We start from the raw sequence: 22,798 nt of genomic DNA, 5'->3' as shown, positions 1-22,798 counted from the left end.
TATATGGCAAGCGTTTGCTTCTGTGCACTGGCTCTAAGAAAACAACAAAACCACTTCCACACGGACACCCAAGCAATGGCAGGTTTCGTAGCTTACAATCGAAAAACGATTGACAACAATCGAAAATCGATAAACGATTACGGAACCCATAGAGAAAGCAACTTTCCACCAAAAATCGAAAATGTTTTCTGTTTCTTGTTTGATTCCGTGTTCAGTTCGTTTTAATCGCCGATCTGCCTTGACTAGCTCACACATACAATACTATCTATACCCACCTTATATACATAATAATACATCATATATAGCATATGCCAGATACTCGTATATATAATATATTGGAATCTTGCTCTCGCTCTCGCTATCGCTGTCGCTCTCGCTCGCTCGCTAGCTCATTCTAACCTAACTGCCCATTAACTTTGCTCAGGGCAGCCTCCGATAGTTTTCGATGAGAGCAGAAACTATTTGAGACTGACCGCAGTAGACCCCGCGTTGCCTCAGGTAGGTGGCTCTCCTCTCTCTCCCACACACACTCTCTCTCTCTCTCTCTCTCTCTCTCTGTCTCTCTATATTTCATTCTCTGTCAAAATAATAATGGAAACCACACTCAATATACAGACATGAGTACTCGTACACCCAAACAAATCAGATCACTGACCAGTCAGGATTTTAGCAGCGACAAAACAAGCAGCCACAACAAAAGCAACAGCCAACAGCCAAATCATATGTATATGTATATTTCTTCGATTCTATACGTGCCCCTGCTCCTGCCCCTGCCCCTGAAAGAGATCGTAGCTGGATAAAGTTAGCGGCATCCTAAACATGTTATTTGAACCTAGAAATGCATCCATAAGACAGTTTTGAAAAGACTGCTGATCTAGAGTTGATTGTAGAACTTAACGATTAATACTTGATTCTGATTTCGATTAATTTCGGCCTTGGTTTGCACCCTTATGGATCTGATTCGATTCGATTCGATTCGACTCGATTCCTTCGATTACGTTTTATCGCCGACAGCTGTGCTGCACTGGAAGGGCTAGCATTACTCTTTCGTTTCTTTTTCAAAGTGTTTTTTAAGTAATAATCCTTTATAGAAAGTATTTTGATTTTGTGCCCCGAACGCCCAAGCCCGCCCCTTAAACATTTCGTAAATTAAATCTATTTTATAATCAAACGCTACGCCGAAGTAGAGAGACACCGACACACACAAATATCCAAACACCCAAACACTGACACAGAACAACAACTCTCTCCACAATATTGCCGAAACGAAATCAAAAAAGTTGCTAATTAATCATATGCAATTAAAAGTTTCCCCTAGGGGTCACAGACACACACACACACACACACACACACAGATACACTCTCTCACAAACAACTCATACAAGTAAACGCTCCAAGTAATAATTTTTCCTTTAAACCGTAGTCAGCAAAACCAATAATTTTACAAAACCAAAAAAAATTGTACAAAAAGAATATATTTATACATTTATCCATAGATAATAAAACCAAATCAAATCGAGGAATATATATATTTTATTTGATTCATTTTTTCCTTTTCTTCTTCTATTTAATTTTATTTGTACAACAAATAAAAAATGAAAACGAAAAAAAAATAACGATAAAAAAAATACAAAACTTAGACATCCTTATCCTTACCTGGTTCACCGTTTAACATACGCAGGGGATCACGTAGTTCTCACAAGGTAAGCGCCCAACACTCACACACACATAAAACACAGCCACACACACAGAGATACACCCACACAGATACTCCCACTGAACAAGAAATTCCGTTGCTAACATTTGATCATCTGGCAAATTGCATAACATAACATTGCCAAATATGTATCCAGACTTTGACTCTGTCTCTGTCTCTGATATGGACAATCATCCCAGACATTTCACAGACCTAGTGTTAGCCAGTACCGTAACCCGTAAACCCTATACCGTAAACCGTAACGTATATCGTATAAATCGTAGGCAGTTGCTACCGTACAGCATTTAGCTTAGTTTTGGAAATGGCATCAATCGAACACCAATCGAAGGCCTTTGGATCACCCCCATCATCGAATACAGATAGCATAGCATAGCATAGCATACATCTGTAGGTATTCTATTCTCTCACCCCCATTCGCCATTGAACATTGCATTTTTAAGAACTCGTTTGGCCCAAAAAAAAATTGAATAAAATAAATCAAAAGAAAACACACTCACACAATTAGATTGAAAGAGACTCGTGAACTTGTGGCACTAACCGTACTCATAGCCATTTATCATACTCACCTAATCGTCTATAACTGTTATGTGTTTTATGGTTTATTCTCTTTTAAATTTTAATGAATATTCTTTGGTCTTGTTTTGTGTAAAGTTGTATCTTCATATCCCTATTTATGTATATTGCTATATATACTATCGTGCATACTCATTTATATACTCGTACATAACCATTACTCTAAATAGAACTAACTGTACTGCTCTGTACTGTACTCGGTTGTAAGTGTGTCTGTCTCTGTCTCGTCTCTGTGTGCCTGTGCCTGTCACTGTCACTGTCCCCCGTTTGTGGAGCGGTGCACGCTTCCAGCATCCATTTCCAGCAAGTATCCGTATCCATCCCCCTGTGTGTACACATGCTTAAGAACTGTTTATCTCAATGGTGGGAGTGGGAATGGGAATGGACGGAATGGAACGGAACGGAACAGTTCCCACCTGATACGGCTCATATCATTCTCACTGTTTCATGTTTCACTGTCATGTTTCGATGTGCATAATTTCGATCGTTTAAGTTTGATTTCAGTGGATTTCTTGTCATTCTTATTGCTTATTTTCAAATTATTTGTTGATTTCTTATGACTTGTGTTCTCTGTAAGTATCTGTGTGATCATGTCTATATATACTTATGTATTCCGTTTTGGTATTACTTTTGTACGCCATCAATACAGACCAAAGAAACGAACTCAAAAACTTAAGAAGGATCCGTAAAATGTTTTCGTTATCCGATTGCTACTAAACCAGCACAGTAAGGTGCCACCCAGTGTAAAATGGGATCGGGAATCACAAGTTATGTTTTATATCTGAGCAGATATATTCTAGCTCGATTCGTTCTTCACAATATAAGTTCCACTTGTAAGATTCCAAGCGGAGATTCTTGCTTCATAAATCACCATTCCCGGCTAATACTACCTACCTAATAACCTACCTACCTACCAACTACTGCTGTCTACTATAACTATAATTATCAAAATATATTATATACCTATGTATATTGCCTATCACTGAAAGCGTGCAAGTGTGTGTGTGTGTGTGCGTGTGCGCCTGGTCGTGTCTTGTGGCCTAAAGCATGTACTAACCGAACTTGATCATATCCAGTACACGATACGGAACGGACGTGGACGCTTTGGTATACCCGGTAGCGATCGCAAGCCGTTGGTATTGTCAACATATCAGGATGCTCAGCAGCACTTGCCCTATGCCGATGATTCGAACGCCGTTACGCCCATGTCCGAGGAGAACGGGGCCATAATAGTGCCCGTTTATTATGGCAATCTAGGTAAGATATGCGGCAATACGCCCTGTTCTTTGACAACCATTTACCATTCGTCAATCACCACTAAACATTCGATTGCAGGCTCCAGGCATTCATCGTATACCTCGCATCAGTCCAGAATATCGTATACCTCACATGGCGATCTACTGGGCGGCATGGCCGTCATGGGCGTCAGCACAATGACCAAGGAGAGCAAATTGCGAAATCGCAACACACGCAATCAATCAGTGGGCGCCACCAATGGCGCCACCACCTGTCTGGACCCCAATCACAAGGTCGAGCATCGCGACTTCGTAAGACCTGTCCCTGTTTACAGTTCCCTCACATACGACACTGATCGATATTATCTATCGGTAATTTCAGGAAATCGGTCTGGAGTGCACGGACGAAGCTGGCAAGATTAAACATCATGACAATCCTTTTATCGAGCCCGTCCAGACACAAACGGTAGTCGACATGAAAGGTAATTGACCATCATAAACACGTGTAGATGGCCACCGATTACTCTGCGAGTTATCCACAAGGACCCTGGCGCATCCTAACCATATCTTTCTTCCAGATGTGATGGTACTGAATGACATTATCGAACAGGCCGCTGGTCGGCACAGTCGGGCTAGTGATCGCGGTGGTAAGTGGATCGATCCTCCTGCTATCGTTTACTGCGCCTACATACTCGTATGCATACTACCTACATCTATACAATCTATAAATATTGCTGTTAATCCCCCATTCTGTTCATTCTGTTCATTCTGTACATTGCTGCATTGCATCCAAAAATCGTCGTCTCTTTTGTGTTTCCCCTACATGTGCATTGTTCAATTCGATTTCCGTTCCGTTTTCATTTTCGTTTCCGTCTTCGTTTATCGTTTACCTTACAAACAAAAAATATCATGTAAATACAAACAACAAAACCAGAAGATGGAGAGTTGAGGGAATGGGAAATCAAAACAATGCTGACGTTCGTTTTCCAGTTGGCTCTCCATCAGCTGTTAATTCCTATTTTTGGCTAAACAAATATGTAGTTTAAGATCGTCATCGTCATTACGTACTCCGCCTGCCCAAGCTCTGGGCCTGACGGTTCCATTGACCTCGCCTCGACCATTCTGAAATTTAATTTATTTTCCCCTCATCACTTATGCATTTCACTTTGCATTTTGCATATTGCATTTTGATTTTCACTTTGATTTTGATTTTATCGGCTCGTTGTGGGCATTGCGCATGCATTTTGGCCCTGCCCCCCTGCCACTGCCATGCCAAATGGATTGATTGATTGATGAGCCGGATAGGTGATGGAATGAAAGGCCGTAATGGTTGGTTAATCCACGGTCCGGGAATTCGACCGACTATTTAAACAATGGCTTGCTGAACCCTCTACTAGAGCGCTGCATGTGGCGAGACCCGCATCCCGCGCCCGTGCCCGTGCTCGTGCCCTTGCCCGTGCCCGTTCCTGTGCCTGCCTGTGTCTGTGCCTGTGCCTGTGCATCGATTAATATAGCCCTCAAATCCTGAACGATATATGATTTTGTTTGGTTAACCCATGCTCTTTTATTTTCTGTTCGGTTCGATTTACATAATCTCTGTGAATACATATACATATATATACATATATATATATAATTTTGATTCTCATTTTTGTTTCCTCCACTTTTGAACTCTGCCAAGAACTAAAAGGCGTACAAGAACATATTTTTATATATACATATGCATATATATCTACATATATATATATATATCCAATGAATGACTTCTTTGACTCGTCCATTTTATTTAATGCCGTTGATGCTAACAGAAGAAAGCGAACAAACAAAAACTTATGCAACAAATGTTTAAAAAAAAATAACAAAAAGAACATCTACTACAGCAACAGCAAGCAAGCCAAAACATTTCACACTCACACACAGACACACTTCTACAAATAAACACACTCACTGATAGTTGATAAAGATACATATGTTTGCCTCTGCCCACCCACATTCTCACACAGCCAGCGACTGTGTCGTGCTTGAAGCCTGGTTCCACCAGCACCTCATCCCCAGCCCCATTCTCGAATGATAGAGCTTCCACTGAGACTTGACCTGTTCCCTGACGTTTACGTGTGACTAGCAATTTGCCATTCACATGGAAAACAAGTGGTAATGTCTTTTCTCATATGAATGAACTCATTCCATTATGGTTATGGCGCCGAATGAAGCCTAGTGGATCCAGGCTTTTAAAGAGTGTACTGCTGCTCTCTGCTTTATCTCTCTCGCAGCAGCTTCTCTTTGGCCGCTTCCGCAATTCGTTACCGCTGCTTCAGAGCACGCTCCACCTCTCCCCTACACACACACACACACACACACACACACAGCCACACAAACACACTACCACCAAATAAGGAGCACCTGGCCATTGAGGTCGCGATACTCTCCCGCAGCGTGAGAAGGGACAGAAGTTGATCTTCCCTTCTCCCACTCCTGGCGCCTCGTTGGCCAGGCTGCTCATGGCTAGAACCAGAAGAGAGGCTCGACTTGACACAACTTTCTAAAATGATCCGAGACCAGTATGGATTCTCCTCCTATGTCGATTTGTTTTGTTACTTTGAATATTTGTTAATACTTAGTGCATGATCTAGCTAGAACTTGTATTTTTCTACTATTCGCATTCGATGATGATTTTCTCCCTTCAATTAGATGATTTAATTTTCGTATATTTCGTAGTTATTTTGAATTTTGAATTGAATTGAACTGAATTGAACATTACTATTAAAAATGTCAAATACTCGTATATAACTATAATTAATTAATAATTAGAGCATGCTTCCGTTGAAAAATTTGTAGAGCATTTTTTTAGTCAAACCACATCACCGTTATCTAATGATTTTCATGAAATAAGCAAATCTAAATCTACAATTTACATACATTACAACTATATTCCTAAAAAAAAATTAACTTGTAATTGAAGCGAAGAACAACGATTGTATTGGAATATGATTCGCCTAGTAGTTAGCCGGGAACGCTGTATCTGCCTCCTACTTCTAGTAACCCTCCCTTCGCAGGGGCTTCGAGTCCGAACTAGTTCCGTGAGTGAACCCAAAGCCACTCCACTTCCAGAAAAGAACCAGCATTAGTCGCACATACTCGTAGAAATAAACAATCTGCTTTTAGTTGAAGAATAATGTACTGTACTGTACTGTACTGTACGAAAATCAACATCAAAAACAATTAGCTACATACGAAATTCGGACAGACGCAGAAAAAGGGGAACACGGACACGAAACGCTTGCCGCGGCAGTATATCGTGCATCGATAGGTCTGCTTTCAGGTGTATCGGTATATCGGTATAACGACCGATCCGAACCAGTAGTTCAGTTTAGTTGCAACCTATCGTATTTGAATTTGCGCTTACATTTGAAACTAAACTCTTGTATACCACCTATATATTTTTGGTTTTCGTAATATGCAAAGTTCTCAAAACAAAAGCAAAGCAATAACAATAGCAAACAATTGAAAATAAGTAAAATATTTGAAAGCCAAAGCCTCTCTCACACAAGACACGAACTTTGAACCGTTTGCTTAACGAATAATATCCAATGCAATGAAGCTTCAACCAACAAACAAAAGAAAAGAAACTAAACTAAACGAAACGAAAAGAAAATGAAATCTAAAGTAACAAGAAATCTGGCTGAGTCAAAGTTGGTCAAATCACCACTAATAACAAATTTTTGTATGGTTCAGTCTCCGTTTACTATTTCCCAACAGAGGACGATGATGAGGATGGGCCGACGTTCAAAGACAAGGCCCTCGAAGCGTTAATGAAAGGCATCGAAGTGTTTTGTGTGTGGGACTGTTGCTGGGCTTGGTTAAAATTACAGGAGTGGATCTCGCTGATCGTCTTCGATCCCTTTGTCGAGCTCTTCATCACGCTGTGCATTGTGGTCAACACGATGTTCATGGCCATGGACCACCACGACATGAACAAGGAGATGGAGCGCATCCTCAAGAGTGGCAATTATGTGAGTATGCCCCTATGTGATATGTGACCATCCATTTCTGATGTTTTGATTTGTTTCAGTTCTTCACGGCAACATTCGCAATTGAGGCAACCATGAAACTGTGTGCCATGAGCCCCAAGTACTATTTCCAGGAGGGCTGGAACATTTTTGACTTCATCATTGTGGCCCTCTCATTGCTGGAGCTGGGCCTCGAGGGCGTTCAGGGCCTCTCCGTCTTGCGCTCGTTTCGTTTGGTAAGCCTCAAGCCGGAACAGAGATTGATACATATATATGTGTGCTCTCTCCACTAGCCTAGACCTAATTTGAAATCTTAGTCGTACGATCTGGAGATTCTTGATATCCCTAGCTAACCTCTAACTTTAACATTAACTTAACTCAAAGGCAACTGTAACTGTACTAACGTGATATTCTCGTATTGATTCGAATGCGAATCCGATTCCCATATACATACTATGTTTAAATCCCTTTCCTGGCAATTTGCAGCTGCGTGTTTTCAAATTAGCCAAATCATGGCCAACGCTAAATTTGCTCATATCGATTATGGGTCGCACTGTCGGCGCTCTGGGCAATCTGACCTTCGTCCTATGCATTATAATCTTCATATTTGCGGTTATGGGCATGCAGCTATTTGGCAAGAACTACACAGGTACTATAGGAGAAACCAATCGAATACCCCCAGACCAAGAGTCACTCCCACTCCCACCCTAGCCCTTTCCTGATCCTGCCCCGATACTCTTTCGATATACCACGTATCCATTTCCCAATCGATTCCCAATTGAGATCTCGAATTGAAAGCAAAGTTCTAGCGTGCAATGAACCAATTTTCTTAGTGCAATTTACTTAACTTTTTACCTCAACCTTTTTCTACCTTTATAAACATTTCTTTTAAATCAATATTCCTACTATTAATGTATGTATACTCGTACTCGTACAATACGCATTAGCCATAGCCTTGACAACCAACACACTTGCGTTATAGATCGAATTCGCCTAATCCGAGAACTCAAAGAGAGAGCCACGCTTTGGGCACGGTTTTCTTTTCTGTTCTTTTCTTTTATAGCTTGATTTTGATTAAGATTCCGCTTTTCTGCCAATTCGCCGACAACTGAAAATTGTGCTGGAAAGCCCTGAAATTTTTGTATTTTCTTTAGAGAGAAAACTGTGCGGCATTTTGAGCGAATGTGTGACACATTTCTTAGGCCCAACCGTAACCTAGGCATCTACTAAACCTATAACTAGGAATGATAGAAACTGTACATACATACATATATATAGTATATGTAAATATAGTACTGTATGTTATGTATACTCCTCGTATGGATCGGGCACAGCATTCGGATCGAATAGTAAGAGATTGCTGTGCCGTGCTGTGCACGATTCAGCCGTGATCTGCGGCTGCCTAGGCAGCAAACATTTCACATATAAATTTTAAATCGTTTTTTGGAATAATGCTACATAACCTATATACAATTTTTTTCAATATATTTTCCTAACGCTTTGCCCGGCTTAAAAATCAAATCAAACCGAATCCCAATAAAAATAATGAACATGATCGATACAAATTCGACCATAAATCGACCTTCCATACAACACTCGCAACAATCGCAAATCGAACCATGAATGATCCCCCAAAATGATATCAAACCAAAACGAATTCGCAAAATGCAGCTGCGTGTATTCAAATTGGCCAAGTCCTGGCCAACACTTAATTTACTTATTTCGATTATGGGACGCACCATGGGCGCTTTGGGTAATCTGACATTTGTACTTTGCATTATCATCTTCATCTTTGCGGTGATGGGAATGCAACTGTTCGGAAAGAATTATCATGGTAAGTCCAACCCAACACATCCATCCATCCACCCACATCTCTCTCTCTCTTCCTTCACCGATCTGCCCCATACATGAGTTTCTATATTCGATTTGTGTGTTACTTTTCTGTTCACTTCACCCTGTATCTCTGTAATCTGTAATCGTGTCTATACATATTTGTATGTCTATGTGTCTGTTGGATCAGTGTATCCCTACTAAAATACTACTAAAAACATATCTCATAAGTATCCACAGTTGTATGTCTGTTGTTTTGTGTTCACCAATACTCGTACTCACTTTTTCCTTTTTCTTACCACACACATTTATGAATCCACTGTGTAACGAATCAGAGAGTTGCAAACACTAGGGAACACTTCGTAACAACGTTCCTTGAAAAATACTTTGTTCCCATCAAAGGCTTTAATGATTTTAAGTAAATTTGTATAACCATCTAACCTGATTTGTTATACGACACTGAATGATGTCGCTCGGAATTCGGAGTTTGGAGAACTACCAATACCACAGTCTGATATTTGTACAGCCCCAAAAGATGGTGGCCCAATGACTGATCATTTCATTGGGCGGGGAAAAGATCGTACTGTTCTATTATGTTCTGTTCTGTTAATTTTTTTATTTTATATTGAAAAGAGTTCAGTGTCCCCCGTCTACGCGCCCTCCTCTGTAAGTACTGGCGTGCACGCCAAGCAGCAGCAACTAACTTTTCTCCTAACTCATTTTTAGTCAAAGCTCGAATACTTGATTTTTTTTTCCTAAATACATTTTTGTTTTTGAGAACGCAATCCTAACTTAGCTACACACTTTCGTAGCTCTAGCCTGTGAGATCGTGATAATATTACCATATGATGATGGGCGTGCGATACTTTTTTCGACTTTTCTTCCTTTTCTGTTTGGTTTTTTTTTCTGCCATTTGAAACACTGTTTTTTGTGAGTGCCCGCTAAGCTGAACACTTTTTGCACACGCTTTTGTATGTGGCTTGACACGAAACCAATAGAATCAAAATATCAAACAAAACACCAGAGATACCCAAAGATAAAGACGTGAAGCCGAGTGAAAACGATCGTTGACTCGATCGTTGATCGGTAATCAGTAATGACGTTGACTAACACTGATCTCCTCTCCGTTGGGCCATAGATCACAAGGATCGCTTCCCGGACGGCGACCTGCCACGCTGGAACTTCACCGACTTTATGCACAGCTTCATGATCGTGTTTCGGGTGCTATGCGGCGAGTGGATCGAGTCAATGTGGGACTGCATGTACGTGGGCGATGTATCGTGCATTCCATTCTTCTTGGCCACCGTTGTTATCGGCAATCTAGTGGTGAGTAGCGTTAGGCCGATAAATCGATATGAAAATCGATAGCAGATGGAAGGGGGGCCCTTCAAATCGATCTAATGCACTTTCTTTGCAGGTTCTTAACCTTTTCTTAGCCCTGCTTTTGTCCAATTTTGGCTCATCTAGCTTATCAGCGCCGACAGCCGATAACGACACCAATAAAATAGCCGAGGCCTTCAATCGAATTGGCCGATTTAAAAGTTGGGTTAAGCGTAATATTGCTGATTGTTTCAAGTTAATACGTAACAAATTGACAAATCAAATAAGTGATCAACCATCAGGTGAGAGGACCAACCAGATCAGTTGGATTTGGAGCGAAGGTTTTTATCCACTTGTTTTCCAATTAATAACTACTTTTAATTATATGATAATACGTATACTACCAGTGATATAATTGCGTATACCGTTAACGTTAACTTCAACTTCACCATTGGCCAGTAATTGAATTGCGTAATCGATATTAAATCAATATCAGTATATCAGTATCGAACTCAAAATCAAACCCAATTCGTGTTCTGTAAACAGTAAACAGTTCTTTCTGTAAAGTAAATCCAAAAAGTAACCAAAACAAAACAAAAAAGAACGTTCTTAGCTGACAATTTGCAATTTCTCCTTAGTTAGTTCAACGTGTTCTTATGTACCGTATCGTACCTCTCCCCAAAAGCCCAGCCATCCGTATCAGCCATACATGTATCTATATTCTATATTCAGTATTCAATATTCAGTATTCAAATACAGCCTCATCTCGATACCCATATCGATAGCCATATCGATATTTATGCCATTTGTATTTCGTATTTGTGTATTTCAATATTCGTATCGGTTTCCGTTCGATTTGAACCCAATTGTTGTTGTTCAACTGGTCAGTGATTCCCGCAACCGATCGACCTCACCTCAGAGCTCCTCTGAGCTCCAAGAGAGGGACTTGCGATCATATCATACCACCCAACAAACAACCAGACAAATCGCAAACGTTGCCATACTTTCTCAGCATTACTTAGATAGTCTGTATTTAGATGAAACGACTGTAAAACCGTAAAACCGTAAATCGTATAACCAAATACAAATAACAGCTACTCGTATTATACATATATTTTCCTTAGATAGTATTAAAGTTTCTTCAACATTTTGTACACTAGTTTGATCCTTCTCGTCGACGATATTGCTAGCAGTTGAAACTTTAGTTGAATTCTTTGAAACTAGCTAAAAGTTAGTTGGCCTTGTTTGTATCCAAACCCCACCCCCCCCCCTTGCCACACCCCCGCTGCCCTCATTCTCGTGTCATGTTTTGGTTTCCCCCCACATCCTTGTACAAAACATTTTGCATTTTCTATAGTCCAGACCTCTGGCCAGACCAAAACATATTGATTCCGATTGAAATTCCCGATGGCAAATTGCAGACGTTTTGAATTGAATTGTGTGGCTAGCTGTCATTACTGAAACATTGCGAAACGAAAAGTAAACGATGCGAAAACAATATTAGAATCCCATTGTAACCAGAAATTATATAAATTGAAAGTAAAACAGTGGATTTTATCCTTCATAGTGTTACGAACTTTTCTTATTCTCCTTCTAAATCTTGTGTTTTATTTTTCGTTCGATTTACTGTCTGTGTTTTAGTAATATGTATGGAGTTTTATTTCAATCGTAGCTACTCAAATCACTCACCCACTCACCCACTAAGTCACTCAATCAGTCAACCACTACCTGTTCCACTACCCCCTGTTCAATTCCACTTCCACTAGTAGCTTGGCGGTAGATCGGTGGAAGAGCTAACTGGTGGAAGGAATCTCATCAAAGTTTTCGTTACCACCTCATTTTTAGTTCGTCTACCAAAGCTCTCCATTAATCGGCATCTCGCGCAGTGGAAACCAAACTGAAACTGAAGCTGATGCCGGCTGGTGGAAACTCTTTCGTTTGGTTTTGCTCACTAGTTCATTTAGTTAATCGAAACACTGGCCGGCAACAGTAAAGTAGTCGCACACACTGGCGACACACACTGGCGGCGCTGATTGGTGGAACCGCTTTGATTCCATAGTTCATTTAGTTAATCATTTAGTTCATTCAGTTCACCGATAGAAAAACGATCATTCCATCCCTCATTTTGCGATTTGTGTTGTTCGCTGTTGTGTTGTGAGCCTTTCTCCTCCTGCTTCCAAGCCACAAAACTAAAAAACTAATAAAAAACCCACTAAACACGAACCACACGAGACACGAGCCATGAACCACCATGACACCCAGAAAACACCAGAGACACGAACTGCGGAGACGCTGACTAAATGTGTTTTGTGTTCCTTTTTGTGTGTCGTTATCGATTTGAAGATTTGAATCCAAATATTGAGAATTAACCGTACTATCTATCTATATTCTTTTCATTTGTTATGGCTTGATTCACAAATGATTTCCCAAAAAAAAAAAATTCAAAACAAAATGTAACCAAAATCGTATTGCATTGCATTGGCCAACGTATCAAAACAACGCGCAAAACAAATCGAATCGAATCGAATCTCGTCTCGTCTCATCTCAAATCGAATCAAAATCAAATCAAAATCCACCAAATGATCGATAAACAACCAACAACCAACAACCAACAACCAACAACAACAACAACAACTTTAATGCGAACGGCAACTGCTTGTATGAATTATAAATTCGTTTCGCTTTTTGATTTCGCAACAATAACCAACCAATCGTCATTGCCCATCCGTACAAATCTGTATATGTATATGCCATACCTCTGTTACGTTACATATGTATATATCGAACCAATTATGTAAACATATATACATATAAATATATATATATAAAAAAAAAACACAACAAAACACAATCGAACATGGGATACGAAAGGCAAAGGCGTTTGTCGTTGTATATCTGCAGAGCACGGCGACAACGAGCTGGAGCTGGGCCACGACGAGATACTCGCCGACGGCCTCATCAAGAAGGGCATCAAGGAGGCGACACAGCTGGAGGTAGCCATCGGCGATGGCATGGAGTTCACGATACACGGCGACATGAAGAACAACAAGCCGAAGAAATCCAAATATCTAAATAACGCAACGGTAAATACAATCGATTCCAAAACAGTTCGCAAACACACGAATCTGAACCTTAATCTGAATTTGAGATTGAATTTCGATTTGGAATTTGAATTGGAATGGACTGAAGTGGAGTTGAATTCTTTCAAATTCCAATTCCGATGCCGATTCCAATTCAAAATCAAAGTCGAAGTCGAATCCCTTGCTCGATACGAGTATGTTTTAACTTGTGATAGTACCTATACCACCACCAGCCCACGTAACCTTTTCCCCATACCATACCTTTCCCCCATACCATTTATAACTACTACAACAACCGCTACTACTCCTCCCAAATGCCTGAATACCTGAATTCCTTATTATTATATACAAATAATTTTCGTAACGACAAGAAATTGATTTACATTATTTGTTCGTTTCTCTTTTTCGTTCATTAAATTGCCACCTTTTTTTCTTATAACACATAACTGTCTACATGTGTACCGTTATGTGTGTGTATTCCACAACCCAATCAATCGAAAAAAACAAAAAAAAAACAAAACAAATACCGAAACTAAACCAACAAATCCAAACAACAAACCAACGAACTAAACCAACCACTACCACCACCACCCAACTGAAACTGAAACACATGAACTGAAACCGTTGAGAAAAAATACAAAATAAATTATACTAAAATACAACAAAACAAAAACAAAAAACAAAAAAACAAAAACCAAAAAAATACAAAAATATGTCAATATATATAAATATATATATATATATATAACTATAACTATACAGATGATTGGCAACTCAATTAACCACCAAGACAATAGACTGGAACACGAGCTAAACCATAGAGGTTTGTCCTTACAGGACGACGACACTGCCAGCATTAACTCATATGGTAGCCATAAGAATCGACCATTCAAGGACGAGAGCCACAAGGGCAGCGCCGAGACGATGGAGGGCGAGGAGAAGCGGGACGCCAGCAAGGAGGATTTAGGTCTCGACGAGGAGCTCGACGAGGAGGGCGAATTGGAGGAGGGCCCGCTCGACGGCGACATCATCATACATGCAACCGATGAGGATATACTCGACGAATATCCAGCTGATTGCTGCCCCGATTCGTACTATAAGAAATTTCCGATCTTAGCCGGTGATGATGACTCGCCATTCTGGCAAGGATGGGGCAATTTACGACTGAAAACTTTTCAATTAATTGAAAATAAATATTTTGAAACAGCTGTTATCACTATGATTTTAATGAGTAGCTTAGCTTTGGTAAGTCAACTACAACAACAAATTAATCAAAACCAACCAAAAAAAAATTATATCAAAAATCTGAACAAAAAAAAGTATTTCAAAAAGAGAAAAGAATGACTATTGTTTGCCATTTAGAGATTGTTGCAAATTTCTGTCATTTGCTTTTTTACATGCTAAAAACGCAAATCGTAGCTTGCAACAGTTTTTCGAATCAGAATCAGAATCAAAATCAGAAATCAGATCGATCCCATATTCAATTCAATTCAGTAAAAGTCAAGAAACAAAAAGAACAAACGAAAATGTAGTTAATCAAGCCTTGCTTAAACTTTACCAAAGTTGATTGCTTCATTTCCAACTCCTCTCCTAAAGAACTCTTTTGTTTGATCCCAGCGTTAGAACAGTTCAGCATAGTTTAGCCTAGACTTAAATACATTGGTTCGTAGTTTTATGTTTCCTCTGCTGATGGCAAAGGCTGAGGCCTCCGCCTTCAGCAGTTAACCCTCGAAATTTCTTTGTTTGATTTGTTTATTTGAAACTTTAGATCGAATCGAGTTGAGTTTTCCTCTTAGGTCTAGGCACACTCCAGTCAAACGGCCTGTGTCTCTGCCTAAGCTGGCAAAACTCCAGTTACAGCGTAGAACACTTTGTGTTAGACATAGCCATTGATATTATATAGACCTAGATGTAGACGCTTTGTGCGTATTATTTCAAGAATTTTGTCTTCAATTTCTTTGAAAATTTTTCTTTAATTGCGTTTGACTTTGATTTGTCCGTGAACAACGAAGAACAGACACCAACAAGTTGCCATTTTTCTTGCGCCCAAGAAGATCAGAAAAAAAAAAACGAAAAAAAAACAAACAAAATAATAGAAAAAAGAAAAAATATAAATTGTTATACAGTAAAGCAGTACAGTAAAGCTTTGACTGCCAGCAAAGTGGCAGCGTTGCAGCACTAACCATTCCAATAATCATTAATGTTATATATAGCTTCTTATACTGCTTCTAGATAATTGTTAAACACGTCTAATGTAACCTCATACTCCCCACACCCTCTATAATGCCAATGTAAATGTCAATGTATTTCTTTTATGAATATGCCAACTGTGAACTACGAATCTACTGAATCCGAATTCGCCTGATCGAATCGGTAACCGGTAACCGATATGATACGATACTCTCCACACACTCACAACAGGCATTAGAAGATGTACATCTGCCACAAAGACCCATACTGCAGGATATTTTATACTATATGGACAGAATATTTACGGTTATATTCTTCTTGGAAATGTTAATCAAGTGGTTGGCGCTCGGCTTCAAAGTGTACTTCACGAACGCGTGGTGCTGGCTCGATTTCGTCATTGTCATGGTAAGTCCAACGGTTACCCATGTAGCTCGATCTCCCTCTGCTTTCGACAATCTATCTCTCTTTTATGTTTTGAACGAACTTCAACTTCAACTTTAACTCGAACTGTAACTGTAACTCGAACCCAATCACGGCTACCATCTCGAACTGAGAATCCGGGCTGAACTCACTTACATTTGACCCATTGACCAATTGACCATTTGACGTAATTGAGACGTAATTGAAACATTCTCGTACTCAAACTCTTGGACGCATTAAGAATTTTCAGTTCAGCCTCTACTATCCCCCTCAAACTGTGTGTGCTGCATAGGACAGTATAACAGTTTGTATCTGCAAATGTATATTCAGCTATAGATCCGATATAGAGCCCTGTATGATAAACCAGTAAACTGTAACAAAGAGTAACCCATGTACCATAGTATATAACAGCTATAGCATAGATAATCATGATAGCTTAGTTCGATAAGCCCCTACAGTACTTTATCATCCGTAGTCATACACAGCCCATGCCAAGACCATTTCCATTTCGATTTCGATTTCCATTCAATTTTGAGTTCCTATTTGAGTTTCCGAGTCGCTAAACCTCTGTCCTAATGTGGTCCTATAGCTGTCCCTAATTAATTTGGCTGCGGTGTGGTCCGGGGCCGACGATGTGCCCGCCTTCCGCTCGATGCGTACGCTGCGAGCCCTGCGACCGCTGCGAGCCGTTTCGCGCTGGGAGGGCATGAAAGTAAGTAGAGTCCAAACGCATCCACATTATTCGCTGTCTGTCTCTGTCGCTGTCTCTGTCTCGATGGATATCTCTATCTCTCTATCTATCTCTCTCTCTGTCTCTCTCTCTGTGTCTTTCTCTGTACAACTCTCTGTCACTTCCTCTCTGTTTCTCTCTGTCAATCAATTTCTCTCTCTGTGTGTATCGTGCTCATTCGCATTCTCTGTTGCTGTCGGTGTATACTGTATACTTCATATATTTGTAATACCTATGTATGTATGTATGCGCGAGTGTGCGGGCTAAATATGTATGTGTGCTAACTAACCTAATACTCGTACTACTTCCATTGAAATACATATGTAAATCTATATACCCGTATATACGTTAAATGTTGTTCGATCACCAAGCCAAACAAAAACCAAAAAAACCAATACCAAAGCTTACCTGCCCTTCTACTTATAATCCTAACTGCTATTGAACCTGTGCGGTTGCTACTGCTCTTGTCACTTTTCAACACTGGGTGTAATCAAAACTGTTATACAAACTTGCATACCCTTCGGAATGGCATGTCGCAATAACAACAGCAACAACCGCACACCTCTCCATGTACTCCGTTGGCCACTTGGCAAGTGCCTGCGAAATTCTCCCAGCCAAATGTAATATTCGATTTAAATCATCTCCCATCGATGTCTGTGTATGTGTGAAGGAGTGTATGAGTACAATATGGAGTCCTTTTCTTATACATACGCCGTCAACTGTCCGAACGGACATCTTTTACACTGTGCTTCGGGCAGTACCATGCTAACTGTTATACCGCCCAGTTCTGTACATTCCTTGTTCCATTTAAATGTTTACGTTAATCTACTCTATCATATCCATCTATATACATCTATTATACCCGTATCTAATTACATATTGTATGTATGTACCTACTGTTGCCTAATTGTAGCTTTAACTTTTTAAAGACAAGCGCAAAAGCTCCTTATCTGTGCATAACAGATGCTTTGTAGGCAGCTCAACAAGGCTTCTATATACATAGTAATACTCGTATTCATACTCAAGTTGCTGCCATCGCGTGCTTCAGCTTTGTTACATATTTACATACATATGTACATATGTATCTACATACCGTAAATAATACTGTAAGCTAGTCATTTAGGATCAGATCAGACGAGTAGGTTAGTCCTAGCTTTAAAGTCGTATCATATCTACATATTTGTGTACCATACGTATTACCGTAACTAGAACTAAGAATACAACAACGAATATATATATACATATATATATACTGTTATTTGTTATACGAACAGGTGTACAAGTAGTTTGGTTCAAGAACTAGAGTTTAGCCATAGCTAGAGGTAGCTCTTGCTCCCCTCCTCTACCCCCCTACCCCAATGATCACCCGCGTATTCTCCCAAGTTGATGTCCTTCCCTCCTAAGAATACCCGTACTATATCGTTGGATGTCTTACACTTAGGATAGTTAGATATCCCCATCTCCTCTAGCCCAGCCCCAGCCCCAGCCCCAGTCCAAGCTCCAGCTCCACAGCCCACATAAAGACACGAATTCTGAACCGGAAACGGATCACCATTTCACCCAGCTCCACCGCCCCACCCCTCAAACTTAGCGGCACCGATATATATGTGTATAGACTATGCATATCCCTATATAATCGATAACCAAGTGAACTATCCGTGGCAAGGGCCACTGCAACTGCACTGCATTGTACAATACAACAAAAGAAACAACAAAATAAAACCTTCGCGACGCGTACGCGTCGTTAGTGTATAGAACCAATATCGTTTGCTCGTATATGTATATATATATACTGTATATTGAACCAGTACCACAATCAGTACAATCAGAACAACCAGAACCGAACATCGAGTGCGATTGTCGCTCATACGCAGTGGTGGCAGTGTTTTACTTAAAAGTAAGCCGCAATCGACAGTCGCGTGGCACGTGCTTCGGACGTGTCCCGTCCCACTCCACACTCCCAAAATGATATCGCTTGGTCTGGGCTAACTCCGGGTTACTCAACCCACTTAAATCAATTCCAATTTTCTCCACAATACCCAATCGAGTCCGGCAGCAAAGTTTGAGCAAAAATGTGTCATTATAAAGACAAATCAAGAAGAAAATAATGAAAAACCGAAAGCCATTTCAATGAGAACCTAGTGATGAGGTCGCACGACTGCACAATGGACGCCTGGAGGTACATGCATGCGCCCAGTAAATTGTTGTGTCCTACCAGCCGCCCAAATCAAATCAGATCCAATCAGATCAACTTATTCGAATCAGGTTGTATATACATTTTAGTGCTATGCCAATCTACCGATCGCTGGCCGCACCTAGCCCTAGCCCACCATCTATAAGCAATCAGTAATCATTGATCGATCTTGCATCCGTCATCCCAGTCTCATTCAGGGCGTGTGTATACCGAATTCGTCCATTGTGGAGTGCGGTGCGGCTGATGGTGCGAAATTAATGATCAATATCCGTAGGCAATGTTAGACAGAGCTCACCAGTCACCATTTGTGTGTGTGTCGTCCCCTCAGGCCCCCCAAATGTGTCTAGTACTATTACTATTACTGTTACTATTACTGCTAGGTCCCCCGATCCCGCTCAACCAACACAACTACTCGTATACCAAACCATGCCTCTGTCTTGTTGAGCCCCGCCCCCCTTACCCTCTCCGTTTGACGCTCCGCCTGGAGCAGTAAGCGTTCCATTAGAATTTTGGATTGAACCGAAACTACTACCAGTACACAACATACTCTCGTACAACCAAATTAAACCAAATCCATATACTCATATACTCGTGCTCGTATATGCATATGTATGTGTTAACCTGTTATGTGTCTATGTGTCTACGTCTACTACTACTACTACTACTACTGTATCTGTAACCACAACTATATATATTTATTTGCCGGAAGATCTACACCTATCTACATACATATACAATAACTACTCGTATATAATACTATATCTTATATCGTACATTAGGCTATCATTAAGAACCCTAAGTCAGTACAGCTCAGAGGTAATGCAAGTAAGTTCTCCGTATACGTATACGTATACGTATCCGTATCCGCATCGGTATCCATAGGGCCCCAACCGACCCCAGCAAGGCCTGGCGTACCCCGCGTACCCTTCGAGCAGCAGATGAAACCCGTACGGAGTTCTTTTTAAAGCTTATTTCAGTTATTCAGTTAGACAGACAGACAGAACCATAAAACAACAACAACTTAAAAAGAACCCATCACCCAACAGAACAGAACAGAAATTCCTCAACAGAAACTACAGAAAATGCCCAAAAAGAACAGAAAACCAAAGAAGAACAGAGAGAAACGTTTTTATGCTTTATGTGAACTGATAATTTTGTTGAAAGATCTCTCTATCTATATATGCAACTCTGTTAAACTTGGCACTATTCGAACTATATCGAAACTAGGTATCGCTTATCAACTTCGTTGCTTCACTTGTTGGAGCTGGTGGTATTCAAGCCTTCAAGACTATGCGAACGTTAAGAGCACTGAGACCACTACGTGCCATGTCCCGTATGCAGGGCATGAGGGTACGTACTTTCCATACATAACCACCCACCAAATACCACAATACCAATACCAAATACCAAACAACCCACAAAACAAAACAAAACAAACAACCAAACAACCAACCAACAATTTCATCAATATCAGTATATCAGTATCAACCAATATCAGCATATCGTATATCGTAAATCGTATTTCAATCGATCTAACAGCGCGCCAACCAACCCAACTCTCATCAAAATTACTACTGGCAACTCTTTACGCTCGCCTCCTCGCTGTACTACCCCTAACCCCTCTCTACTCGTACTTACACTAGCCATTCATGCCACCAAACCAAACCAAACTAACAAAAAACACCTAAGAAACCAATTTATGTATTTAATGAAATTTCAACATACTAGCCCACTATGGACCCATAAATTCATAACTATCCGTACAAGTGCAGCAGTTGATTACATGTGTTTATCCATCAACTTTGATAGCTTTGATGCATCCGTTATCCGTTATCCGTAGTCCGTAGTCCGTAAAGCGTAATCGTAATTGATTGACTGATACTTACTTACTCAACTAACTTTTTTACTCCAACTCTCTATACTCGTACCTCTCTCATTATTCAGCCGAACATGAACACAAGCAAACTATTAGAGTTACTCTTAGCTATCGTTAATCGTAATCGTTACTCATAATAAGACAACAATTTTGCCTTGCCACATCTGCTCTCTTTCTCTCCTCTCTCTGTCTATCCATCACACAAGTTGCGTTTTTGCTCGCTCTCTTTCTGACTGTCTCTCTTCCCCTCTATGTCTCTCTCGTAATACTCATCGCTCGCTCTTAGTACTCGTACAATTGGCTCATCCGAAACTTTACCAATTCAATTCAGAAATTCGCTTTACATTCGCTTGATTCAACAATCAATCGAAACTCTTGCCTGACCAGCACCGTAGTGCATAGCCGATCGAATTTAGAACTAGCATTATCATACATATACAATATAATATACATCTATAATCTGCATCTCTAATACTGTACTGTAATTTACTGTACTGTACTGTACTGTACTGTACTGTACTGTAATGTACTGTAATGTACAACTGCGTGTACTTAATCATTCAACCATCAACATATTTAGTTTTTAGGTTAAGTTAACTTTTAGCTAAATTTCGACTTGATCTTGTGCTTGCTTGCACGCTGACAAATGTATCGTTATTTGTTATCGTTATCACCGCTACTATTACTGTTACTGTTACTGTTACCGTTCTACTGTTCTACCGTTCTAAACGATCTACTTTTACCGGTGTTAAGTGTTCTGCTAAATCTTCTGCTGTATAGACCTAACTTAGTGTTGAGCAACGCACGCTGCCTGTCACTAGTGTTTGTTAGCCAAACCACCACCAACCACACCCACAAACACACCCACACACGCTTTCTGCACACACCACCGACACACAACCCGCTCTCATTCCATCCCGCCTTACCATCCCGTACGTACTATGTGCCCGCTCTATAAATAACCAGGCTGCCATCCACCCACACACTCACACACACACACACACCGCTCATCCATATATATATAGATAAACATACATACATATACATGAGTCTAACATTCAATTTGAACTAAGTATTTAACTATATTTATATATCTATATTAAAAACTGACTAAATAACTCTCTGCATTTATTGTATTATATTCTATTCCCCTACCCACCGCCCTCACATCACCCACACACCCAACCAACTAACCAACTAACCAACCAACCAACCTCATCATGTATCCCAACAACAACTTCAACAACTACAACAACCAAAAACCCAACCAAAATCATCATCGACGTTGCCAACGACGACCAAATCGTGATCGGTTATATCAAAAATCAAAAAATCAACACACTGAAAAAAAAAACATGCGAACAAAAATATCAAAAAATAAAACAAAAACGCTAAATACCAAATTCAGGTCGTCGTTAATGCGCTGGTACAAGCTATACCGTCCATCTTCAATGTGCTATTGGTGTGTCTAATATTTTGGCTAATTTTTGCCATAATGGGTGTACAGCTTTTTGCTGGAAAATATTTTAAGGTACGTGCCAAACGTTTCAAACTAAAACCAGAAACAAAAACCAAAAAACCAAAAACCAGAAACCAGAAACCAAAACCAAATACCAAAACAAGATA

General features: G+C 40.1%; 1 protein-coding gene across 50 annotated transcripts in view; it reads left to right on the top strand.

Moving 5' to 3' along the window:
- Window positions 1–22,798, top strand: part of para (sodium voltage-gated channel paralytic) — a 71,953-nt gene that overhangs the window by 30,890 nt on the left and 18,265 nt on the right. For 5 of the 50 annotated variants that reach the window (XM_033385133.1, XM_033385116.1, XM_033385118.1 and 2 more), the window contains 15 exons: window positions 1,641–1,703; window positions 3,367–3,547; window positions 3,626–3,837; window positions 3,908–4,007; window positions 4,104–4,172; window positions 7,258–7,535; window positions 7,595–7,768; window positions 9,204–9,366; window positions 10,501–10,688; window positions 10,780–11,023; window positions 13,584–13,765; window positions 14,525–15,007; window positions 16,184–16,357; window positions 20,524–20,646; window positions 22,581–22,703. In XM_033385133.1, the coding sequence (XP_033241024.1) occupies window positions 1,641–1,703; window positions 3,367–3,547; window positions 3,626–3,837; window positions 3,908–4,007; window positions 4,104–4,172; window positions 7,258–7,535; window positions 7,595–7,768; window positions 9,204–9,366; window positions 10,501–10,688; window positions 10,780–11,023; window positions 13,584–13,765; window positions 14,525–15,007; window positions 16,184–16,357; window positions 20,524–20,646; window positions 22,581–22,703 (2,757 nt within the window). Of the gene's footprint in view, window positions 1–1,640; window positions 1,704–3,366; window positions 3,548–3,625; window positions 3,838–3,907; window positions 4,008–4,103; window positions 4,173–7,257; window positions 7,536–7,594; window positions 7,769–8,018; window positions 8,182–9,203; window positions 9,367–10,500; window positions 10,689–10,779; window positions 11,024–13,553; window positions 13,766–14,524; window positions 15,008–16,183; window positions 16,358–16,961; window positions 17,085–20,523; window positions 20,647–22,580; window positions 22,704–22,798 lie in introns of all 50 variants that reach the window. The other 45 variants (XM_033385151.1, XM_033385150.1, XM_033385158.1 and 42 more) reach the window with 35 other exon arrangements.

The sequence above is a fragment of the Drosophila pseudoobscura genome, chromosome X (genome assembly GCF_009870125.1).
Source record: "Drosophila pseudoobscura strain MV-25-SWS-2005 chromosome X, UCI_Dpse_MV25, whole genome shotgun sequence".
Classification (NCBI taxonomy): domain Eukaryota; kingdom Metazoa; phylum Arthropoda; class Insecta; order Diptera; family Drosophilidae; genus Drosophila; species Drosophila pseudoobscura.
Note: the sequence above shows the minus strand (reverse complement) of the source record. Positions and strands in the feature narration are given on the sequence as shown.